Source organism: Heterostelium album (assembly GCF_000004825.1).
Source record: "Heterostelium album PN500 unplaced genomic scaffold PPL_scaffold3, whole genome shotgun sequence".
Lineage (NCBI taxonomy): Eukaryota > Evosea > Eumycetozoa > Acytosteliales > Acytosteliaceae > Heterostelium > Heterostelium album.
In genome coordinates this window covers 1,349,016-1,369,481 of record NW_008805065.1, presented here as the reverse complement: position 1 = coordinate 1,369,481, position 20,466 = coordinate 1,349,016, and the positions used below count along the sequence as shown (strand labels likewise).

Genomic DNA, 20,466 nt, shown 5'->3' with positions numbered 1-20,466 from the left:
TCATTACATTGTTTGTTTTGTAATTAAAAAAGGATCTAGTTATACAGCTAATGCAGATTTCTTAAAGTAAATGTTTGCTTCTTGTGTATTCTTTAGATTATCACGAAGGAATTCACCATAACGTTGACACCAGTAGGCTGAAGCAGGTTCGACGTCAGCAGCCTGCTTGAAGTAGTTGCTTGCTTTCTCAATATCCTTTTCGTGTTGTAGTACAAACGTTGCGTATAATCCAAGTCCACGAACATTGGTAGGACCAGAAGTTATCACCTTTCTAAACAACTTCTCTGCCTTTTCCATATCACCACGATTCTGACAATTCAAAGCATAGTGTAACATTAAATCAGAGTCATTTGAATCCAAAGCAATCTTTGGTGATGCGTATTTATATCCTATTATTAATGCATAAAAATGAGAGAATTGTTATTTAAAGAACTTTAAAATTGATTGTTAATTAAAGATAAACGACTTCTTACCTTCTTTATATATTTCTTGTGCTTTCTTTGGATCTTTTTTACGTTCGTAAAACTCTGCGTATGCGACCCAACTCTTTGATGATTCCTTGTCGATTTCGGTTGCCTTTTTGAGAGCTTCGAGTGCTTCTTTGTCACGTCCTTCGTTTGCTAGAACTACACCGAGTGTCGTTAGTGCATCGACATCGTTTGGATTTTCCTGAAGTCTTTCCTCCAATTCACGTTTATCGTATTTCTCTGCGCCGACATACAATGAAGTTGGTTTTGAATCTACATGATCTACATCCTTCTTTTTCGCCAGCTTCTTCATAGATTTACCACTGTCCACTGGCTCAACTTTTTCTTTTTTTTCTTTACCACAACAACATCCCATCTTTTATTTTTTATTTATTAATACGAAATTTATCTATAAATATATGAAAATTTATAAATTTTGATTGATTAACTGATTCTGATTAATTATTGTAAAAAAATGGGAAAAAACTAAAAACTAAAAAAAAAATTAAATAAAAAACTAGTACTTTTTTGTGAATTGAATAAAAACTTAATCTTAATCTTATTTAAATGAATTCTAATTTTTTTTTTCTAATAGAATTGGAATAAGTATTTATTAGTGATGGTTTTATTAATAATGAAATATTTTATTTTAATTGAAATTATATCATAAAATCGATTAAAAAAAAAAAAAAAAAAAAAACAAGGTAACAGTGGGTTTATCAACTTTTTTTTTTCGCTAACATTAATGGATTGGAGAGTGGGTGATGAGATCGATCGATCTTTTGAAATGTTCTCAAAGTCTGTGAAAAAAAAAATTAAAATTTATTTACTATTTATACTTTCGATAATCTGATCCACAAATTTAGAGCTTTCGGTGATTGATTTTCTGCTGGATTTGCTGCTTGTACTCTGCTTGCTAGATGTTGACTGTGAACTGTTGTTGTTTTTGTTTAAAATGATCTGTAACAAAAATTCCATCACTAAATTGTATGAAGATTGATCTTCGCCGAGCTGTGGTTTAAGGTTCTGTAGTTGTTGGAGTACAGGAATATTATCTGGTTTGAACGATTTGTTGTCGATGATCAAGTGTTTGATGAGTGTTTTCTTGTTTGTCTCTGTGATTGGTCCCAAGTTGAATGTTCTTGCGAGGACGTGTATCGGGTGACTCTTTCTGGCTATGGAAACACATTGCTCGAATATTGGCGTTTCACTGTTGTTGATCTTCTCTGATTTACATAGATTATACAATACAATCGATACAATATCAAAGGCATAGAACTTGTTTCTCTGAATCGCATCGCTTTCCTTCGCAAACAAGCTAAAGATAGCATCTGCATCGCCAGCTCCACTCAGTCTCCAAAATCGATAGGACAAAAGGATGATACTGTGTTTGTCATGTTCTTTGAGATTGTTCAGCTTTTCTGTTGTATATGAATCCAGCTTCTCTATGATTGGCTTCAAGTCATGATCGTTCTGGTCGTACTGTTCAATCAATGCCTTTATTATGCGTACCCAACACCTATCTTGAATGGAACCAGACTCCATTAGATTCTTGGCAACTTCAATTGCCCTTTTCCTGTCTTTGGGATGTCGGGAGTTGAAAAATCCAATGCAAAGCTCATTGTTTAGCGAAGTCTTGTCGGTGTCCAAGAAGATCGACATTGGATTCGGTGTGGTCAGGAGATAAGCAAAAACACTGCCACTATATACAGAGTTGAAAAGCTTTCTTCTTATGTTGGTATTCAATACAAACTCCCAACCGAAAATCAACGCATACTCTTCATTGTCCTGTTGTTGCTGTCCCAACAATTTGATTATCTCTAACATTTGACCTGTATTTGATAGGTTTACGATATGCTCCAATCTATCGGCTATCTGCTTGTCTCGCACTGAACCCGGTGGTAAATAGAATGTCGAACCGGCTAAATATTTAGATTCGCTATATGTGGCAATATTTCGATAGATAAGCTGCTGCTCCCAAAATCGCAATAGTTTCAGATGATTTGCAACTCGATGATATTCGACCATATGGAACAAAGTTACTTCACTCAGCGGCAGTTTGAACTCTCTCATTGAATGAGCAACCCATTTCATAGCCATATAATACTCTCCACTCTTTAAGTAATGATAAACCAATTGGTCGACCAAACTCTTTGTGAATCGCATATCATCTGCTGCAACAAGTTGATTGGTTATCAATTGCAAAAGATCCTTAGTATCTGCTGTCTCTAGTTTAGCAATGATGGCTGTACAATCTCCAATGGCGTCACTAGTGTAATCACTCTGTTTAACAACTTCCGGTTTCAATCCACCGAATTGATACTTGACCAAGTGACTGACAAACTCTTGGTAACCAAGCTGAGCTTCGACATCGGAATCCGACGGTCTGAAGAAATACAATAGATCCATAAACAAAGATGATGGAATCGATAGAGATTGATCTTGAAATTTCTGAAGCCATTGGAGTGCAGATTGCTTGTTATTTGACGACAGCGCACCGACTATTAATGCAAGTGTGGACGATGCATCCGTTTTGTGTTGTACCAACTCGAGTAGTGCATCTGTGATATTATGCTTACCTCTGATCTGATAGAACGACAACATTCTATTCATCAACGTACTGTTATGAACATTTAGCATGTTTGAAGTGGCAAGAGCTTCGAGTAGTGTGAACTCATTAACATCGTTGGCCATGAGAGTATCCAACATTCCAAAGAAATGACTGGATCCAACGTAATCTGGGACATGCTTGACATACTTGACAATCTGTTTAATCAATTCGGGTGGTGTCATTGTCTGCAACCAATAATCAACCATCGTCGAAAACTGTTGAATCTCCATGATTCTCTGTTTCTTACGATCCGATTTCTGACACGCGGAATCAAAGTGTTCCAACAGAAATTCTTGCAAATCCTCGCTCGACAGCTGCTTTGCCTTTGGTTTATCGCTAGAGAGTAGCGCAACGTACGCTCTTAACACCAAGTGTGACATGGTTTGCGATGAAAATTCCAAATTTTTTTTCTTGATGCTTCTGAGTTGTGAGGAGATTCCTGCAATGCTACCACGCTCCAAATAGTAGGACAACATGATTTCGTGTGTCTTACTGCCAAAATCTTCATCCGATACGATATTGATCTCTTTAATGATAGCAGAGATGAACTTCTTGTCACCTTTCAACGATGTAGCTGCCTCCAACAGCAGATTGAGTAACAACAAAGTCATAGGTTCACCCTGATCATCTGCCATCTTTCTAGTGAATTCAAAAACATCCAAATAGAAATGTAATCCTTTTGTTTTACTATCAATTAATATTCTTAATCTAAATTTAAATAAATAGATGTGATTGATAAAAGTTACTATTAATTGAACTTCACTATAATGGATGATACTATCTATATTACTTACTCTTTATATGCGGCCACTTTATTATTTTTATAAGTAGATGCCCATGGTTCGATTGAGCTTGGTGCAAAGTCAGGTGGATTTTTATATTTAGATTGTGTAATTATTTTATTAGCATCGTTATCATTATTATTATTATTATTTTGTTTGCTTTTAGTAGTTATTGAAGCGATCTTAGGTGTGGATTGTGGTGGCGATACAAATGAATGATTGTTTGATTGATGATGATGAAAAGACGAAGCTACAGTACTGTAATGAAGTGGTCTTTCAATGTGACCATATTTAACAATATTTGATCGCAATAACCTGTAACCCAACATCCCGAGTGTGTGATTCAGATTAATTAATTGACAATTAATGATCAATGATCAATAAATATGATTAAATTTTTAAAAAAAAAAAAGTTTTTTGATCAGCTCAGAATGAAATTCGTTTTTTCATTAAACAGTAAAAACACAAAAGTATAACAAAGATCATATCTTTATTTGTTCATCAAAATTTTGATTTTAATTCAAAATAGTATTTTCGCTTAATTATAAAAGAAAAAAAATTTATTTAATAAAAATTATTTTGACAGGCAGTTATAAAAAATAATATAGGATGAGATAAAAAAAACAGGGATTCAAAGAAGATCTTTTATATTTAAACAATACCAGATCAATATGATAATATTTAACTCTGTTTCATTATTTTTGAACTGATAATATTACTGGAAAAAATACAATTCACTTAAATATTTAAAAAAAATTATTAAAAAAATAGTACTATTTTTTTCAGTATGTATTATTTGTGGAGTTTCTGGTATTTACATCATCATATACACTTTTTCATACCAGGTTGATTGCAAAAATTAAATGTCGACAAAAAATTGACACTTTAACCTTTTTAGATTTAATACACCTGGGAATTTTTTTTTTTTTTTTTTTTTTTGGTCTCTCTGAAATTAAAAAGGTTTAACTGCTGAAAGCCCCGACATTTTCATTCCTGGGTATGTTTTTAAAGAAATCTAAATGTGGACCAGGTTCAAAAAAAACTATAAATTAAATTTTGGAATCGATTAATTGTTGTTGTTTTTTAGATTAATTAAATTATCTAATCAAATATCTTTGGATAAAATAATAAAATTTAGAATAAATTCAAACAATATTTTTTATTTTGCAATTATTTTTCATAAATTCTTAATTAATTTGATATACACTGAGATGATGTGAGAGTTTGATAACAAAGAAATGGGGTTGTAGGTATCCAATCAGAATAAAGTTTTTTTTTAAAAAGAAGAAAATTATATATTTTCTTCTTATGTTTGTTTTTTTTTTTTTTTTTTGAAAGTACAAAAACAACTTCAAAAAGACAATCTCTCTAAATTCTAACTAATCAAAGTAGAATTGTTTGAAATTGACCCATACGAAGTGTGCCTCGCTTCACATTTTTATTAATTTAAAATTAAATCAAAGAATGAGGTAGTAATTCGCTGATGGATGATTTATCCAGGAACCATAGATTTTCGTTCTTTGGTGAATGTTTTTTGGTGGGAGTTGGATTGGTTGGAGTGGGTGGATTGTAATTATGATTTGATTGAAAACTAGATATTTTGTATTATTAATATTGAAGAAAGCCCTCGGCAAGCTTTTCTTGAAAAAGAAATATATATTTTTTTGTTTTTTTTTTTAACATTGTTTGGGTTGGTTGAATGGTTGGTGATTTGTTTTGTGATTGATGAATTTGAGTCGGTTGATATCCAAAAAAAAATAGAGTGAAAGTTGCAACTGGTAGGTCGTAGGAAAGAGTTGATTATAACTTTTCGGGAAAACCTTTTCATCTGCATCGATTCGCTCAGCCAATACGGTCGCAAACCCTCAAGTTTTTGATGTATTGGTTGATTGGATACTGTATCGAATATCTGACAGTGGCGATAGTTGCTTATATCGCTCAGAGTCAAAGATATTATGGGGAAGGGGGGAGTTTTAAATTATTTTACAAAGGGATGGGAGTGTTCCCAATCGAGATCATCCTTGAGCTCTCTCAGTGCCTTGGTTATATCCCAGTCGTTGTTGACCAGATAGGAACGAGACTCCTCTTTGGAGATGTTCTCAGAGACGGCAAAGAGCTGGATCATCTTTCTACGTTTCTCTTCTTCGGTTTGGGGGATTGGTGCCTGTGTGGTCATGTTGATCGGACCCGAAACTGGAACGAGAAGGGTTTGATGGGTGATGCAAGTATCGTTCTTGATCAAGTTGGTTCTCTTGATGATGTCGATAGTGGTATTGTATTTGATGGCCAAACCGGCAAGTGTGTCGGATACTTGAACACGGTGTTGAATCCATTGGACTTTGTCAGAGGTTGTGATGGGTTGCTGTGGTTGAGCTGGTGGTTGTGGGAAGTAGTTGTTGATGATTGGGAAAGGCTCTTGCTTGGAGGCACCCAATTGCTGTGGAGCAAACTGTTGTGCTTGCATCGACTGGCTGTTCATCAAGTTGGCATTGCTCATGATGTTGTTGAGGTTGCCACTGCTCATGTGATTGCTCATTTGCAATGGGGGATAGTGAGAGAGGAATTGATGTGGATTGGGTGGAGAGAACGAAGCCATACCCGGACTCGAAGAGTGGAGGAAACGTTGGTTGCTAATCGATTGCAAGTAGATTTTCTTTTGAGTGTGGAGTGAATCGATCCATGCTTCGGTTTGGTCGGTCACCGGTGAGTAGAGATTGTGATTACGTTGACCATCGTTGATGACCAAACAGATGCGATCACCATCGTCGGTAGACATTCTCTTGAATGAAATGGTGATGTCGGCCAACTGGAAGACACGATGAACTGTCTTGTCAGTCTCGTCATAGTAATTTATCAGTGAGCTAAAAGTAAGTCTGAATCTACGCTTCTCCCAGAAACCAAGACGTTTACCTTGCTTCTTGAGAACACCTTCGTAGAGAATACGTTCAGCACCAACATAACCGAAATTCAAATTCTGATAGATTGGATTGTTCTGTTGGACTACATCTGGTTTTGGAATGGTCATTGAACGAAGAATCTGCGATGTGTTTTCATCTTCGACATGATAAGTTGAAAAACATGGTGATGCTTCTCTACCTACACGGTTACAGCATAACCATCTTTCTTCACCTTTAACATAGCTATAATAATTAATTAAAAAGAATAAAAAAAGAGAGAGATTTTAATATTAATAACAAATAATTTAAATAATGATGATTGAAATAATTAATTACTTACTTATCACGATGATATGAACAAGCTTGATTATTGAATGAATCCATGTGATAATAGATTTTTGTACATTTGAGACAACGCTTTAAATCTGTTGCGGTTTCAAATTGTGGTGGTTGAGCGGGTTGACCAGACATTTGCATTTGTATTTGCATTTGTGGATAGAGTTGTTGTTGCATTTGTTGTTGTTGGAAATTATATGGTAAAGAATCGACCATACCAACCGGAACCATAACTGGTTGTGTGTTCATTTGTGAGAAGCCATAGAGTGGTGGTTGCTGTTGTTGCTGCTGTTGTTGCGTCTCACTGTAATCATTGAATTGTTCGAAACCCATTTATTGCAATTGTGTTGTGATTTGATTTGATTTGACAATATTGTAATAATAAAAGATCAACTAATAGGATAATGATTTAAATAATATGATTTGCTCTGATAATCAATTTAAAATTAGTATAATTTGTTTTTAATTAGATATTAACTATAGTCTATTAAACACTACACTAATTAATATTATTATTATTTTGATTGATTAAAACAACAATATTATATATAATCTTTAAAACAACACCACCCTTTTTTTTAAAAAAAAAAGGTGATTATAAATTAATAAATAAATATTATTACTATTAAAGTCTTAATAATAATAATATAATATTAATTATTTTAAAATATAAAAGTATGAAAATATGATTATTACTATTTTTATTATTTTTATTATTATTATTTTTATTTGATGTGTTAAAAAAATGATAATAATAAAAACAATATAAATAATAATATGATTGTTGTTGTTGTTGTTGTTGTTTAATAGAGGGTTGTTGATTATTGTTATTATTATTTGTGTTTTGAAACTATCGATTCAAATGTTTATCACAATTATATAATTGTTAATTTAAAATAATAAGAATAAAACAACCAAACAAAAAAAAAAAAAAAAAAAAAAAAGAATTCTTTGATAACCTGGTAATAACGGAATAAAAAATGAATGAAATTTGCAAACAGTCCCACCAGACCAGGGTTTTTTGTTTGCAAAAATTGGAAGAATTAATTCAAAAATTTTGTGCCGACATATTTTTTTGGTGTGTTACTAAAATAGTGTGTAGGAAAATAGTGTGATTTTTTTTTTTTTGGTTTTTTTTAAGATTGCTAAGATTTTTTACTCATTTAATAAAACTAAACAAAATGCAAACGTGAATTTAATATTTGATTTAAAAGGTAAGTTGTGTGATTCGTTATAGTTTATTATTGCTATCATGATAGTAATAAAAGTGAGTCATTTTTAATTCCATCCATTACCAGTGTCTGGTAGAATGAACTCCCAGGCTCATAAATATGTTAAAATAAAAATTTTGAAACAAAATATTATGAGATGCTCTAATTAATTATATGTCTGTTTGATTTTTGTTTCTATGGTATAAAGTGAAAGGGTGGGTGGTTGGTTGTATAATTATAAAATACTGTAGCAGTGAGGGGTTGGTGTGAAATTTTTCATTATTATTGCAAAGATTAGATTTATAAAACATACTTTTATAAATGAAATTGTAATAATTTTATATTCTATTCCAGAAATCTGTTGTCGTTGTTGATATTACCAAATTTATTTATTACTGTTTGCTGCCAATTTGCTAATTTACTTTTAAAAATCAACTACTACTAATATTATACTCTAACTGAACTGATTTCTCTTTTTTTTTGTATTTTTCTTTTTTTTTTTTTTTAATTTAAATATGTCTATTTGTTTTATTTATAAATATTATTTAATCAAAATCAAGATTTTTGGTAAAAAAAAATTGGTGCAAAAATAAAATGTTATAATTTTGTGTGTCTGTGAATTTATTGATATGAATTAATTCACACTTAAAAAAATAAAAATAAAAATAAAAATTGTGATATAAAAAATTGTGATTGTTTGAATACTGAAAATTAGGATGAATAGTTTTGTTTTTTAGTGTCGAAAAAATTTAAGTTGAAGCTTGGTTTTTTTTTTCTTTTTATTGTTGTCAATTAATTCACTTGTTTCTGAGCTGATTATTAGTCAATAAAAAAAAAAAAATTCAACTGGGTGGGTGGTCCTGGTAAGCTTTTTTTCTTGAAATCAAAAAAAAAAACAAAAAAAACTCTGGGTGCTTCTTCTTTATTTGTGTGATGCCTGTGCATTTTAACACTGGCGCTGCAAGAATACAAAAGAGCAAAGGCTTTTTTTTTTTTTAATGATTTTACAAACTTTTTTTTTTTTTTTATTTACAATGATTTAATGGATATTTTTTTTCAGTTCAAATCACTGGTTTAACTCCCTGTTTGTTTTGATTTCTGACACTGATTGATTTGGCAACAGTAAATACATTGCATTCACTTGTTTATACAATTCCAAATAAATAATTAAAATTTTTTTTTTTTTTAAATTTGATCATTTTAATTATTTTGTATTTTTTACCATATTTGACCAGACACATGATATGTGTTCAAACAACTTACAACAAAACCCAGTGTACATTATTATATTAATCTAATAATATTAACATAAAATAACATGCAATTCATTTTACAAACTGACACTTTTTTTTGTTGTTGTTGTTGTTTGATTAATATTGGTATTGACAACGAGTGTCAGAACAATTAAATTATAAATTTTTGCTCATATCTAATACTACTATTATTATTATGGTTGGGTGAACAAAATTAAAAATAAAAAAAATCCATTATTTTAATATTTGACGCAATTTTGTTATGTTTTTTCCTTCCAAAAGTTGTTGTATTTATATTTTTAAAGTTATGTCTGAGTGAAGCATTTAAATAGTTTTTATAAACAATTACTTAAAATTCTACTTCAAAACAAAATACTCTGGCTAACTAGCGGCTAAACAATGCAATCAAGTAATGTTTTTGTAAATGAAGGTGGCGACGATGACTGTGAGAATTTGAAAAGTCTTTTGGATTACAGCAGAGGCATTTTCATTGCCAATTCAATGGAGGTCATGTTGAAGCTGGACATATTTGGCAGGGTTGGTAAAACACTCGATGCTTCGAGGTCAGTAGAGTCACTGGCAGCGGAAGTCAACGTTGATGCCGATGCTCTATACCGCGTGATGCGTGCACTCTCCAAAGACGGAATGTTCAGAGAACTCTCACCAAGAGTATTTTCAAACTCACCTCGATCCATTTACCTTGCACGTGACAAAACGTTGCACTCTTACTTCTTAATGCGTGGTAGTGAGTCGTATAGCTGCGGTTGGCGATCACTCATGGACACACTGAAAGTCGGTCACACGCAATGCCACAAAACTCTAGGAGAGCCTAGCTTCTGGGATCACCTTGAGAAGAATCCAGACACTATGAATCTCTTTGCCGATTCAATGTCAAGTCTGACATCGCTAACAATTCACAAAATCATCGGACTTGCCGACTTTTCAAAGTTTAAGATTGTTACAGATCTTGGTGGGTCTAAAGGAGTGTAAGGATATTGTTTATCTTTTTTAAATTAATTTCACCAATTAACATATATTTGTTAACATCATCACCATCATCATTCTCAATATATAATTAAGTTTACTTAAAGAAATATTAAAAGTAAATAAGAACATTGAAAAAGGTATTAATTTTGATATGGTCGCTATCATTGAAAAGAATAAGCATGTGAATTCAATTGAAAGTGGAGAGCAACTGGATTCTAGGTATGTTGAGGTTGGTGGTAGTTTCTTTGAATCGGTACCGGAATCGGATTGCTATGTTTTAAAGAGTATCCTACACGATTGGTCAGAAGACAAATGCATAGAGATTTTAAAGACAGCATCGAAATCGTTGCGACAAGACGGCAGAATCTATATCATCGATTACATCATTGACGATCAGGACAGTGCTCACGAGAAGCTTGCAAGTAATTTTATCGCATGGCTTGACGTCAACATGTTACAGCTGTTTGGAGGAAGAGAGCGCAACCTCAAAGAATGGCACGATCTAGTAGACAAAGCAGGATTCCAAATAGAAAGCATCAAAAGATCACAATCCTTCATGACACAACCACTCATTATTCTCACAAAAAAGACATAGAGTGATCCACAAAAGAATCTTTTTCGAAAATTCATCTAATTTTCATCTAAAAAAACAAACAACACACACAACTCTTTAGTTTCATTTTTATTATTTATTTATTTATAATATAATATTATAAATACTTTACTAAAGTATATCCAAAAGTACAGAGATATATAATTTAATTTAAGTTTGACACTTCAAAACTAGTTGAATTTATTTTTAAAATATTAAAAAAAAAAACAAAAAAATAAAACTTTTTTCTAATTTGTAATTTTTGTTATTTTTTTAAACTAATTATAATAATAGTATTAATATAATAACAATGTCTACAACAACAACAACAACAACAACAACAAATACAGGTGATTTTGATGACTATGAACCAACAATAAATAACTTACTTGAAAAAGATACATTAAAGTGGATATTTGTTGGTGGAAAGGGTGGTGTCGGTAAGACAACCACATCATGTAGTATTGCTATTCAATTGGCCAAAGTAAAAGAGTCAGTATTGTTGATTTCAACTGATCCTGCACACAATCTCAGTGATGCTTTCGGTCAAAAGTTCACAAAGCACCCATCTTTAGTCAATGGTTTTCCAAACCTCTTTTGTATGGTATGAATTTAATTTGATTTAACAAACAACAACAACAACCTATCACTAGTAGTAGTAGTAGTAGTTATTAATAGTGAAAGACTAGAAACTAGAAGCAGAAAGCAAATAATATTAATACATATGTATTATTTATATAATTATTATAGGAAATAGATCCAACACCAGATCATGATGCACCAGAGTTTATCAATAAACAGAATGGAGGTGGATTAATGGATTTCCAAGAGCTTGCAATGTCTATTCCGGGTGTAGATGAAGCAATGAGTTTTGCAGAGGTGATGAAACTCGTTCAAGATATGAAATTCTCTGTTATTGTTTTCGATACAGCACCAACTGGTCATACTCTTCGTCTCCTTTCAATTCCATCATTACTCGACAAAGGTATCGCCAAGTTTATGGATAACAATTTATCAGGACTTTTCTCAACTGTAAGTAAAGCAAAAGGAAATATTGTAACGATACATATAAATCATAAACTTATACATTCATTCATTCAATCATTCATTCATTCATTCAATTTTAGTTTGGAAATGTTGTTGGATCTGAACACTCACCAGAGCAAATCAATTCAAAGATATCATCAATCAAAAAGACAATCGAAGAAGTTAATATTCAATTTAAGAATCCAGTATGTACAATTTAGTATATATAGTACACTTTTTTAAAGAATCAAACTATTATTAACATTTTATTTATAAAGGATGTAACAACATTCGTACCAGTATGTATTCCAGAATTCCTTTCACTTTATGAAACCGAGAGATTGATTCAACAATTGACAAAGTTGGATATGGATGTACAGAACATCATTGTAAATCAAATCGTTTACCCAGAGAATGGTAAGTTGTGTGATTGAAATGAATCTAACCAGATTAGTCTAGAATCAATGTTTTAATTAATTACGAATTCTCATTCTTTTTTGAATGTTCCCTTATATAGAATGTGGATTGTGTCATGCAAGAAGTAAGATGCAAAAGAAATATATTGATCAGATGGCCGATCTCTACATGGATTTCCACGTAACCAAGATGCCACTTTTGAAAGCTGAAATCAGAGGTGTACCATCACTCACCATTTTCTCTGAACTCTTGACCGTACCATACGATCCATCCAAACCAGTTGTTCTCCCAACTGAAAATCAATAAATCAAATTTTTAGAAAGAAACAAAAATGTTAATAATATATTATATTATAATCACAAAGCAAATATTTATATATATATATATTGAATATAATGTAATGATGACATAAGTAATAATATTTATAAATTTATTGGGTGAAAAGTTTGTTTGTTTTTTTTTTTGTTTCAAAAGATTGTTGGCCAGAAGAATGGTCTTTTGTTTGGCCAACTTCTTTAGTTAAATGAACCATCGAAACCATTGAATCCAGATAATAAAAATATACTGTAGTAGTTCTTCTTTTCAATCTTTGAACACCAATTCCAAGCTGATGTCAATCTACCATCGATACATGAACCTGCATCAAAGAAGTTATCTGCACCACTTCCATCGAATGCATGTTTGAAAAAGTCACTTAAAATTAACTGTATTATTTGTGGAAATGATTTGATAAATAAAATCATCAATGATTAGTAATCAAGTATTTTGTTGGTTATGTAAGCACGTTTGTTGATTGAGTGAGCGAGATAGTTACCTTTACTAAATTCTTTTGACTACCAAAAGTATTTAAAATATAGGTTTGGAGACCTGGATCTTTAATCTTTGGAATAAAATCAATTGCAATAACTATTGGGTTGAGAATACGTGATATCTGAGTGTACTTGTCGATGAATGTGAGTGCATTCGGTACATTGTGATCTCCAAGATGTACAACGGAAGAACCAACCCAGTATTGTCCAACCTTGGTTTGAGCGGAATGGAGAATCTTGCCCATGGCCGATGAAATCTTTGGTGCCGCCTGGATACGGTTCAAACCTTGACCGGTGTTACGCAGTGAGTAAGAGTTGCCACGGAGCAAATCGTACTCTGCCAAGTACCAGAGACGGAACATGTCGTGAAGAATCTTCTTCCAGAGTGTGAGTGATTGATAGACGTACATATATTGCTTTTGATGTGAGTGATTCAGACGAGCACCGGCTTGTCCTGGTGTGATTCGCAAAGAGAAATATTGTTCTTCGTTTTCTGGATCAAAGTAAGTCTTTAGATATTTAATCATTTTTCTCACAGAGTCACGGTTCTCTCTGAGATAGGTGTGATTGTCACCGATCGAATAGATGCACTGCTCGATTTGGTCGGTCGACAATGTCGATGAAGCGTATTTGTTTGAGAGCATCTTGATGGCTCTCTCCTTTACCTTGATGTCGTGTTGGATTTCATGACGTTGCTTACCGTCTGGCAAGACCTCTCGGGTGGCGACATCCAACAGTGGATCGCTCAGGAGCTTGAGACCATCGCACTCCTCCAACACCGCATAGACAGTCTTCAAGTCGGATACCAACTCCAAACCAAGTGCATCTCTAATCTCACGTTGACTAGAGTCTTGCAACAAATGGATCATCTTACCATATTCGGCTCTCATCTTTGCTGGATTCATAATCTTGTGTCTTCTACCGATTTCAAAGACAGTCTGGAAAAACATTTCATTATCTGAGAAATCTTTCTTTTCAACTAATTGTTGTCCTTTCTTGAAATCACTAAATATACATATATAGTGGTAAACAATTATGTTAGAATGAAATGAATAGAGGCAATTGCTTTTAAATTAATATATCGATAGATAGTTACCTGGCAACTAATAAACCACAGAGAATAGCACAGATATGACGCAATTGATCGTTGATACGCTTTGGACGATTTGAAATTTGAATGTCAACTTTATCGGTGTATTCAGAGACGTGGAGTGATGCCTCCAAGAGACGAAGAAGATTACGCTCCTGGAGTGAGAGACGAACTGGAATATATTTGGAACGTTCCATAAAGTAGGCCTGATTGAGACTCTTGACAGTGTCAGTCATGCTCTTTGGTACACGAATATAACGATTGACTTCCTCTTCGTCAATTTCGTCGTCGTCATCGTCATCTTTTCTGTGTCCGTTGGCACCACCGTTTACAGCTGCGCTATTGCTGTCGTGAACCATCTGAGTGAAACTACGATGACTCTTGAGTGGATCAGCACCGAAACCAACTCCCAAACCTTTATTATTATGATTATGATTAATATTGTTATTAGTACTACTGATGCTGTGTAAAGAATCACCAACAAAACTACTACTATTATTATTATTATTGTGATTGTTGTTGTTGTTGTTGTTTGGGAGTGGTGAAAAGTGATGGATATTATTATTATTATTATGTAAATTGAATATAGATTTATTAAAAACTGAATTACCCAAGATGTTCATTGTCATCTTTGGCATTCCTGCGGTAGTTGTAGTTGTTGTTGTCGATGTTATAGCGGATTTATTTAAATTTAAGTACCTACTTGTCGAGATTTGATGCAGCTTCTCACCTGCCGATGAAGTTGAACCCGATGGTCTGTGTGGTCCATTCTCAAAGCTTTTCAAAGCAGAACCAGACAGTAAATCAGTATAGGTGTGTAGCTTTCTTTTACCTCTTCTATGAATTGACTATTAATAAATAAATAATAACAATTTTTAAATATTAGAAATCTATCTTTTTTTTTTGTTTTCTTTTTTTTTTCTATTTTGTTTCCAACAATTATTATTATTTTCTGTCATTATCCCTTAAAAGTTAACTAAACTAACTAAAGTAACTAAACTAAATAACTAAGATGATATAATTAAACCTACATATCCGCAGACTTCACAAAGATCATCTTGACATTGATCACAATGAATTGAGGCAGGTTGATCTGTGCATTCAACGCACATTCCCTTTGGGATGTCGTCATCTTCTTCGACCATCTGATCGTTTGTATCGCTATCTACAACACCATCGATATCATCGTAGGTTTCATCTGATAATGCCTTCTTAAGTCGTTCTGTATTAGAAGCCATTTCTAATAAATAAATAAATTAAAAATAAATAGGTACAATAAGTAAATTGAGTCTTTTATATATATAATCTTCTTTAAATATTATCTTTGTTTATATGTATTAAACATACCGGTTGGTTCGAATGTTCTTTTTTTCTTGTTTGTAAGAGTGGCCACTGCTGCTTTAATGGAGTCTTTCTCAACGTAGTCTTCTTCGTTTGATGTAGTTGATAGTTTCCTGAGGAAGGATTTGAAGTTGTCGAATTTGAAGAATGATGCCACAACTATTACCGAGAATATTAGGTAGAAACCTAAAACTTGAACTACGAGATTCCAAATTTTCAAATAAACGAATTGTTGTTATTCAAACAATGACTTGCTCTGTAGTTGTAGTTGTAGTTGCTGTATTTATGTATTGCTGTGTGATCTAATAAACTCTATTATTATCTACTGCTGTTGGTGCTGCTGCTGTGGTGTCAAAGTTCACCTTTTCACTTTTTATTTTGCTTTTTAGGATGTTGTTGTTGGTTTGTTTGTTTTTTATTTTATTTTAGAAAAAATTAATTTAAATTAAAAAATTTTCAAAGTTTTGTTTTTTCTTTTTTTTTAATTTATATTATTGTTTTTTTCTTGAATCTTAATTGAATTAACTGTTATTGAAAATTCGAATACTAATTATGTCAGTGTATCGTATTAAATTGTAATAAAAAAAAAAAGTGAGTAAACAAGTTGTTTTTGATTTTAGATTTATTTTTTCGACAACCTATAAAAAAATAAATAAACAAATAAAATAAATCGATTTTTTTTTTTTAAACAAATTTCAATTTCAATAAATATTTGTTTTTTTATCTTTCTTTTGGTTTTGTGGTAAACGAGTAAATATATACATATGTTTTTAATGAATCAACAAACACATAAAAATTAGTTGTTATAAAAAAACAAAAAAAAATCTCATCTGAAATAATAATATCAATTGAGTCAACAACAATCGACTGTTTTTTCATTTATTTATTTTATATGATACAAATAAGTTTGTTATTTACATTTAAAAAAATTTGATAACTGCCAAATTAAAAAAATTCCATATTTTAAAACTAAGTAAGATCAGCGCAATTATACTTCTACGATTTAAATCTCGGAAAATCAGTGGTTTTTCATCAGTATTCCTTTGAAAGGAATAACTTGAGGACATCTATGATGAATAAATACCAATGGGTGAAATCTGTCAGCCATTAAAGGATGAAGGTATATCAAAGATTTCTTGTATCAATAGATCAAAAAGTTAAATGAATCAACATCACTATACTCCATGAATATGGTATTAAAGACGGATCATTCCCACAGGTTTTGGAAAATACAGTTATAACCATGCTGCTTTAGAGAAAATCAACAAAGGATGTCCAAAAAGAAATAAAATATTTTTACTAATAAGGTTGAGTATTTGAAATCTAAAAACATTAAATTAAATAATTTAACAACCTTTTGATTTATTTAAAATAAAAATAAATCTTTTAGATCACCCCAATCAAATAAACAAAAATTTTTGCATGATGAATTTGAAACTGACAATTTACAAGATAAATTTTTTTAATTAATTAATTAATTAACTTTAAACTATTTAAATCAATAAATTCTAAAATTGACTTATATTATTTTATTTCTATTTTTATTTTAAAACTTCTAACAATATGAATATTAGCTTACCAATAACTACTACCTATACTGGTTTGTTAAGCTTTGTATATCTAGGCTTGTTTTTTAATGTCATTAGAGAAAGATTTGCTCATCAGGTTCCACTTGGAGATGGTACTTTTGAACTTTTAAAAGAGTTATCCCCAAAAAAAAAAAATAGTTATGTTAGCGCCAAAAAAGATGGTATTGCTTTTGATAGTAGAAAATATAGTAAACTCCTTGCTGCTATTCGATCTCATGGAAACTTTATTGAATATGTTCCACTTCAATTAATGTTGGCTGGATTGCTAGAAATTCAAGGTTTTAATTCTAAATACCTACAATTTATATTGGCTATATTCACTATTGGAAGAATATCTCATGCTATTGGTCTAAGTAAACATAATCATCTTGGCCCAGGTCGTCCTGTAGGAACGATTTCTACTTTTCTCTCTATTTCTCTGTCTGCAACTGCTTGTTTGTATATTGGATTTAAATAATTTTATAAAAAAAAAGAAAATTTTATTTAAAAATTAATTGAAATAAAAAAGTTGTTAGATAAATCATTCCTTCATTTTGTTTAAATTTTTACTTTTAAAGTCTGACGAAGTATTTCGAAAAGAGCATCTGCTATTATTTTGGCATCTGGATTCATCAGAAACATGTTTGTACTGTTCTCCTCAATCATAATAGGTGATGATAGTTTAAGGTTAAATTTCATATAATATTATAATTAAAATAAAATTTAAGTTTAAAATGATTTTTCAACACTATAAATGAAATCATGGTTTAAACTTATATTAAATTATTATTTATTCGATAAAAAGAGAAATAGAATACTTATTTTAATGATTAATCATCAATTTTTATTTTTATTTGTTTTTTGAGGAATTGAAATAATTCCGAATGAAGAAAGGTATTGGAGTACTTCTATACTTGACCAAACTTCTTGTTCAAGAATCTGGTATTACATTCTTCCTTGGTAATTGTGCTTGATTTATCCTTGTCAAAAGCAGAAAAAATAGCCATGGTTCTAGCTTCTGGGCGCTTATCTCCTCTCTTTTCATAGAAATTATAAACCTCCTCAAAAGTACAAACTTGATCGTTATCAACATCATAGTTTTTAAAGAAAAACTCGATTTCTTTCTTGATCAATTGATCAATTTCATTTTTCTTGAATTTGTTGGAATTCATTCTGAGTTCATTGATGGCTATTTTAGATTTTAATTAATACATTTTTTTTAAAAGATTCTATTTTTTAATTTTACATACTGATTTTTTCATCTCCATTCTCATCAATTTGCTTGAAGATTTTGTAAGCAGTTCCTTGTGGATCTTTGACTTTCTGGGCAGTCAATTTGTTGACAACTTCATCAAAAGATACCTATTAGAGATAATGTTAGTTTTTATTTTAATAAAATTTATAATTTTCTTATTCTCATACCTCTCCATCTCCATTTCCATCAAATCTGTCTAAGAACTTCTTGACATTTTCATCAATTTCGTCAAATACGGACATTTTGTTAAAAAAAAGATATATATTAAATATTTATATAAATAAAGGAAAGAATACTTTGGATTAAAATGAATTCACTATTTATATTCAAAACAACATGTTTTTTTTTAAATAATTATTTTTAAATCTCCACTTTTTGTTGATGATCACTGTACTATGCAAGAGCAGAAATTTAATTTATGCAATTTAATTTGTGAGTGTAAATTGGCCACTTCCAAAAATGGATCTATTCAATATTTAGAATAATAACTTTTTTAAATTTTTAAAAGCCAATTATACCTAGTGAAACAAAGCGATGTGAAAAAAAGTTTGTACTGCAGAAGCGTATTTTCTCTATGTCAAGTCAGTTGTGGGTTTAAATTATTTTAACAAATAATAAATGAATTTGCAATTTTCTTTTTTTTTTGAATCAAATGTATGAATGATTTCTTGTGATTGTAATTTGTAAAATGATCATTTCCACTTCAAAGTGTTATTAAATTTGAAGTTATGTTGGGTGCATTATAGCAACTTAAAAACAAATTAAACTGTTCAACCACCCCATTTTTTTTAAATATAAATTAAATTTCATATCGGTGGTATATCATTTTAAACCAATATGCATTTAAAATGAATGTGATTAACATTTACAATGAGTTAAAAGAATAATTAGATGAAAATAACAATAAGAAAAAAACAAAAAGTAATATAAAATTTATCTACTTTTTTTAATTTTTGGGGTGCTGGGTAAGAGAAGGTGTTAATTAATTTTTTCTTTTTGTTGTTCTTTATAATTATATTGGGGGTGTTGTTTATCATTTACTTGCTTTTTTTATTTTTCATCTTCTTTTTTAACTTCAACTCTTTATAATCTTGATCTCAAGAAATCGATTCGAATAACGTGATAGAGAGTGTGATGTAATAGATTAAAAATGAAAAACAACGATATTAAATTTTTATTTATATTCTTTTGTTTCTTGTATTATTTCTTATCTTGATTCTTTTCTTGCTGCTTCTCTTGTTCCATCGATGATTCTTAAAGTTGAGGGAATCAAATACATCACCTATTACATCCAACTCTCCCAACCATAACTATAATGACATGCTTTTGATATAATAACATAAAAGCTAGGTTATTTAGCTACTTCTGCTTGAATTGATTCAAATATGCATCTTCTCTTTCTGCATTTCAACCAAGACCAGTTGTTACTTATATCTACAATTAGATTGACTTTTTCACTCCATGTTTTTCTCATGATAAGAAAATAGCAGACCTCACACCTGCATGAATTCAACACTATTGCTTTTATGATTTATTTTTGAAGCTAAATGCTACTACTTCTAATACCGCTACTATTACTAATACTAATGCTACCACGATAATTTGTTCCTTCTCAATTACTTCGAACAATATGTCCAAGGCATAAGTCGAAACTTTTCATCTATTATTTCAATTTCCTCACTGACCATCCATTTTTGTTTCCTTCGACCCTGTCAATTCAACTTAAACTTTAACAGAAATTTTTGCATCTTTTCATTCTTCTATAACATATTTAAAATCATTTTAAAAAATAAATAAATAATTTGGCGCAAAAATTTTTGTTTT

General features: G+C 31.0%; 8 protein-coding genes across 8 annotated transcripts; 3 read left to right on the top strand and 5 right to left on the bottom strand.

Annotated features, from left to right (window-relative positions):
- Positions 1 to 39: 39 nt before the first annotated feature.
- Positions 40 to 843, bottom strand: PPL_03115 (tetratricopeptide repeat protein; the record flags this gene model as incomplete). Its single annotated transcript, XM_020574087.1, has 2 exons — positions 40 to 389; positions 474 to 843. The coding sequence occupies 2 exons, from the start codon at positions 841 to 843 to the stop codon at positions 40 to 42; spliced, it is 720 nt and encodes a 239-aa protein (XP_020436159.1).
- A 110-nt stretch (positions 844 to 953) lies between these two features.
- PPL_03114 (uncharacterized protein) lies at positions 954 to 4,189 on the bottom strand (the record flags this gene model as incomplete). The annotated part of the gene is made up of 6 exons (XM_020574086.1): positions 954 to 960; positions 1,209 to 1,267; positions 1,307 to 1,401; positions 1,703 to 1,964; positions 2,178 to 3,786; positions 3,873 to 4,189. 6 exons carry the CDS (start codon positions 4,187 to 4,189, stop codon positions 954 to 956), a joined length of 2,349 nt encoding a protein of 782 aa, XP_020436158.1.
- A 1,279-nt stretch (positions 4,190 to 5,468) lies between these two features.
- Positions 5,469 to 7,426, bottom strand: PPL_03113 (uncharacterized protein; the record flags this gene model as incomplete). The annotated part of the gene is made up of 3 exons (XM_020574085.1): positions 5,469 to 5,495; positions 5,848 to 7,000; positions 7,098 to 7,426. The coding sequence occupies 3 exons, from the start codon at positions 7,424 to 7,426 to the stop codon at positions 5,469 to 5,471; spliced, it is 1,509 nt and encodes a 502-aa protein (XP_020436157.1).
- Positions 7,427 to 9,956: 2,530 nt separating this feature from the next.
- On the top strand, positions 9,957 to 11,139 carry omt2 (O-methyltransferase family 2 protein; the record flags this gene model as incomplete). The annotated part of the gene is made up of 3 exons (XM_020574084.1): positions 9,957 to 10,302; positions 10,381 to 10,543; positions 10,638 to 11,139. The coding sequence occupies 3 exons, from the start codon at positions 9,957 to 9,959 to the stop codon at positions 11,137 to 11,139; spliced, it is 1,011 nt and encodes a 336-aa protein (XP_020436156.1).
- Positions 11,140 to 11,446: 307 nt separating this feature from the next.
- Positions 11,447 to 12,885, top strand: arsA (arsenite transport subunit A; the record flags this gene model as incomplete). Its single annotated transcript, XM_020574083.1, has 5 exons — positions 11,447 to 11,740; positions 11,887 to 12,168; positions 12,264 to 12,368; positions 12,441 to 12,579; positions 12,680 to 12,885. 5 exons carry the CDS (start codon positions 11,447 to 11,449, stop codon positions 12,883 to 12,885), a joined length of 1,026 nt encoding a protein of 341 aa, XP_020436155.1.
- Positions 12,886 to 13,094: 209 nt separating this feature from the next.
- PPL_03110 (uncharacterized protein) lies at positions 13,095 to 17,152 on the bottom strand (the record flags this gene model as incomplete). The annotated part of the gene is made up of 8 exons (XM_020574082.1): positions 13,095 to 13,283; positions 13,394 to 14,393; positions 14,485 to 15,326; positions 15,510 to 15,718; positions 15,826 to 15,932; positions 16,075 to 16,096; positions 16,814 to 16,886; positions 17,120 to 17,152. The coding sequence occupies 8 exons, from the start codon at positions 17,150 to 17,152 to the stop codon at positions 13,095 to 13,097; spliced, it is 2,475 nt and encodes an 824-aa protein (XP_020436154.1).
- Positions 17,153 to 17,382: 230 nt separating this feature from the next.
- PPL_03109 (MAPEG family protein) lies at positions 17,383 to 18,055 on the top strand (the record flags this gene model as incomplete). The annotated part of the gene is made up of 4 exons (XM_020574081.1): positions 17,383 to 17,433; positions 17,466 to 17,500; positions 17,547 to 17,793; positions 17,966 to 18,055. 4 exons carry the CDS (start codon positions 17,383 to 17,385, stop codon positions 18,053 to 18,055), a joined length of 423 nt encoding a protein of 140 aa, XP_020436153.1.
- Positions 18,056 to 18,295: 240 nt separating this feature from the next.
- cbpH (EF-hand domain-containing protein) lies at positions 18,296 to 18,884 on the bottom strand (the record flags this gene model as incomplete). The annotated part of the gene is made up of 3 exons (XM_020574080.1): positions 18,296 to 18,576; positions 18,638 to 18,749; positions 18,810 to 18,884. The coding sequence occupies 3 exons, from the start codon at positions 18,882 to 18,884 to the stop codon at positions 18,296 to 18,298; spliced, it is 468 nt and encodes a 155-aa protein (XP_020436152.1).
- Positions 18,885 to 20,466: the final 1,582 nt, after the last annotated feature.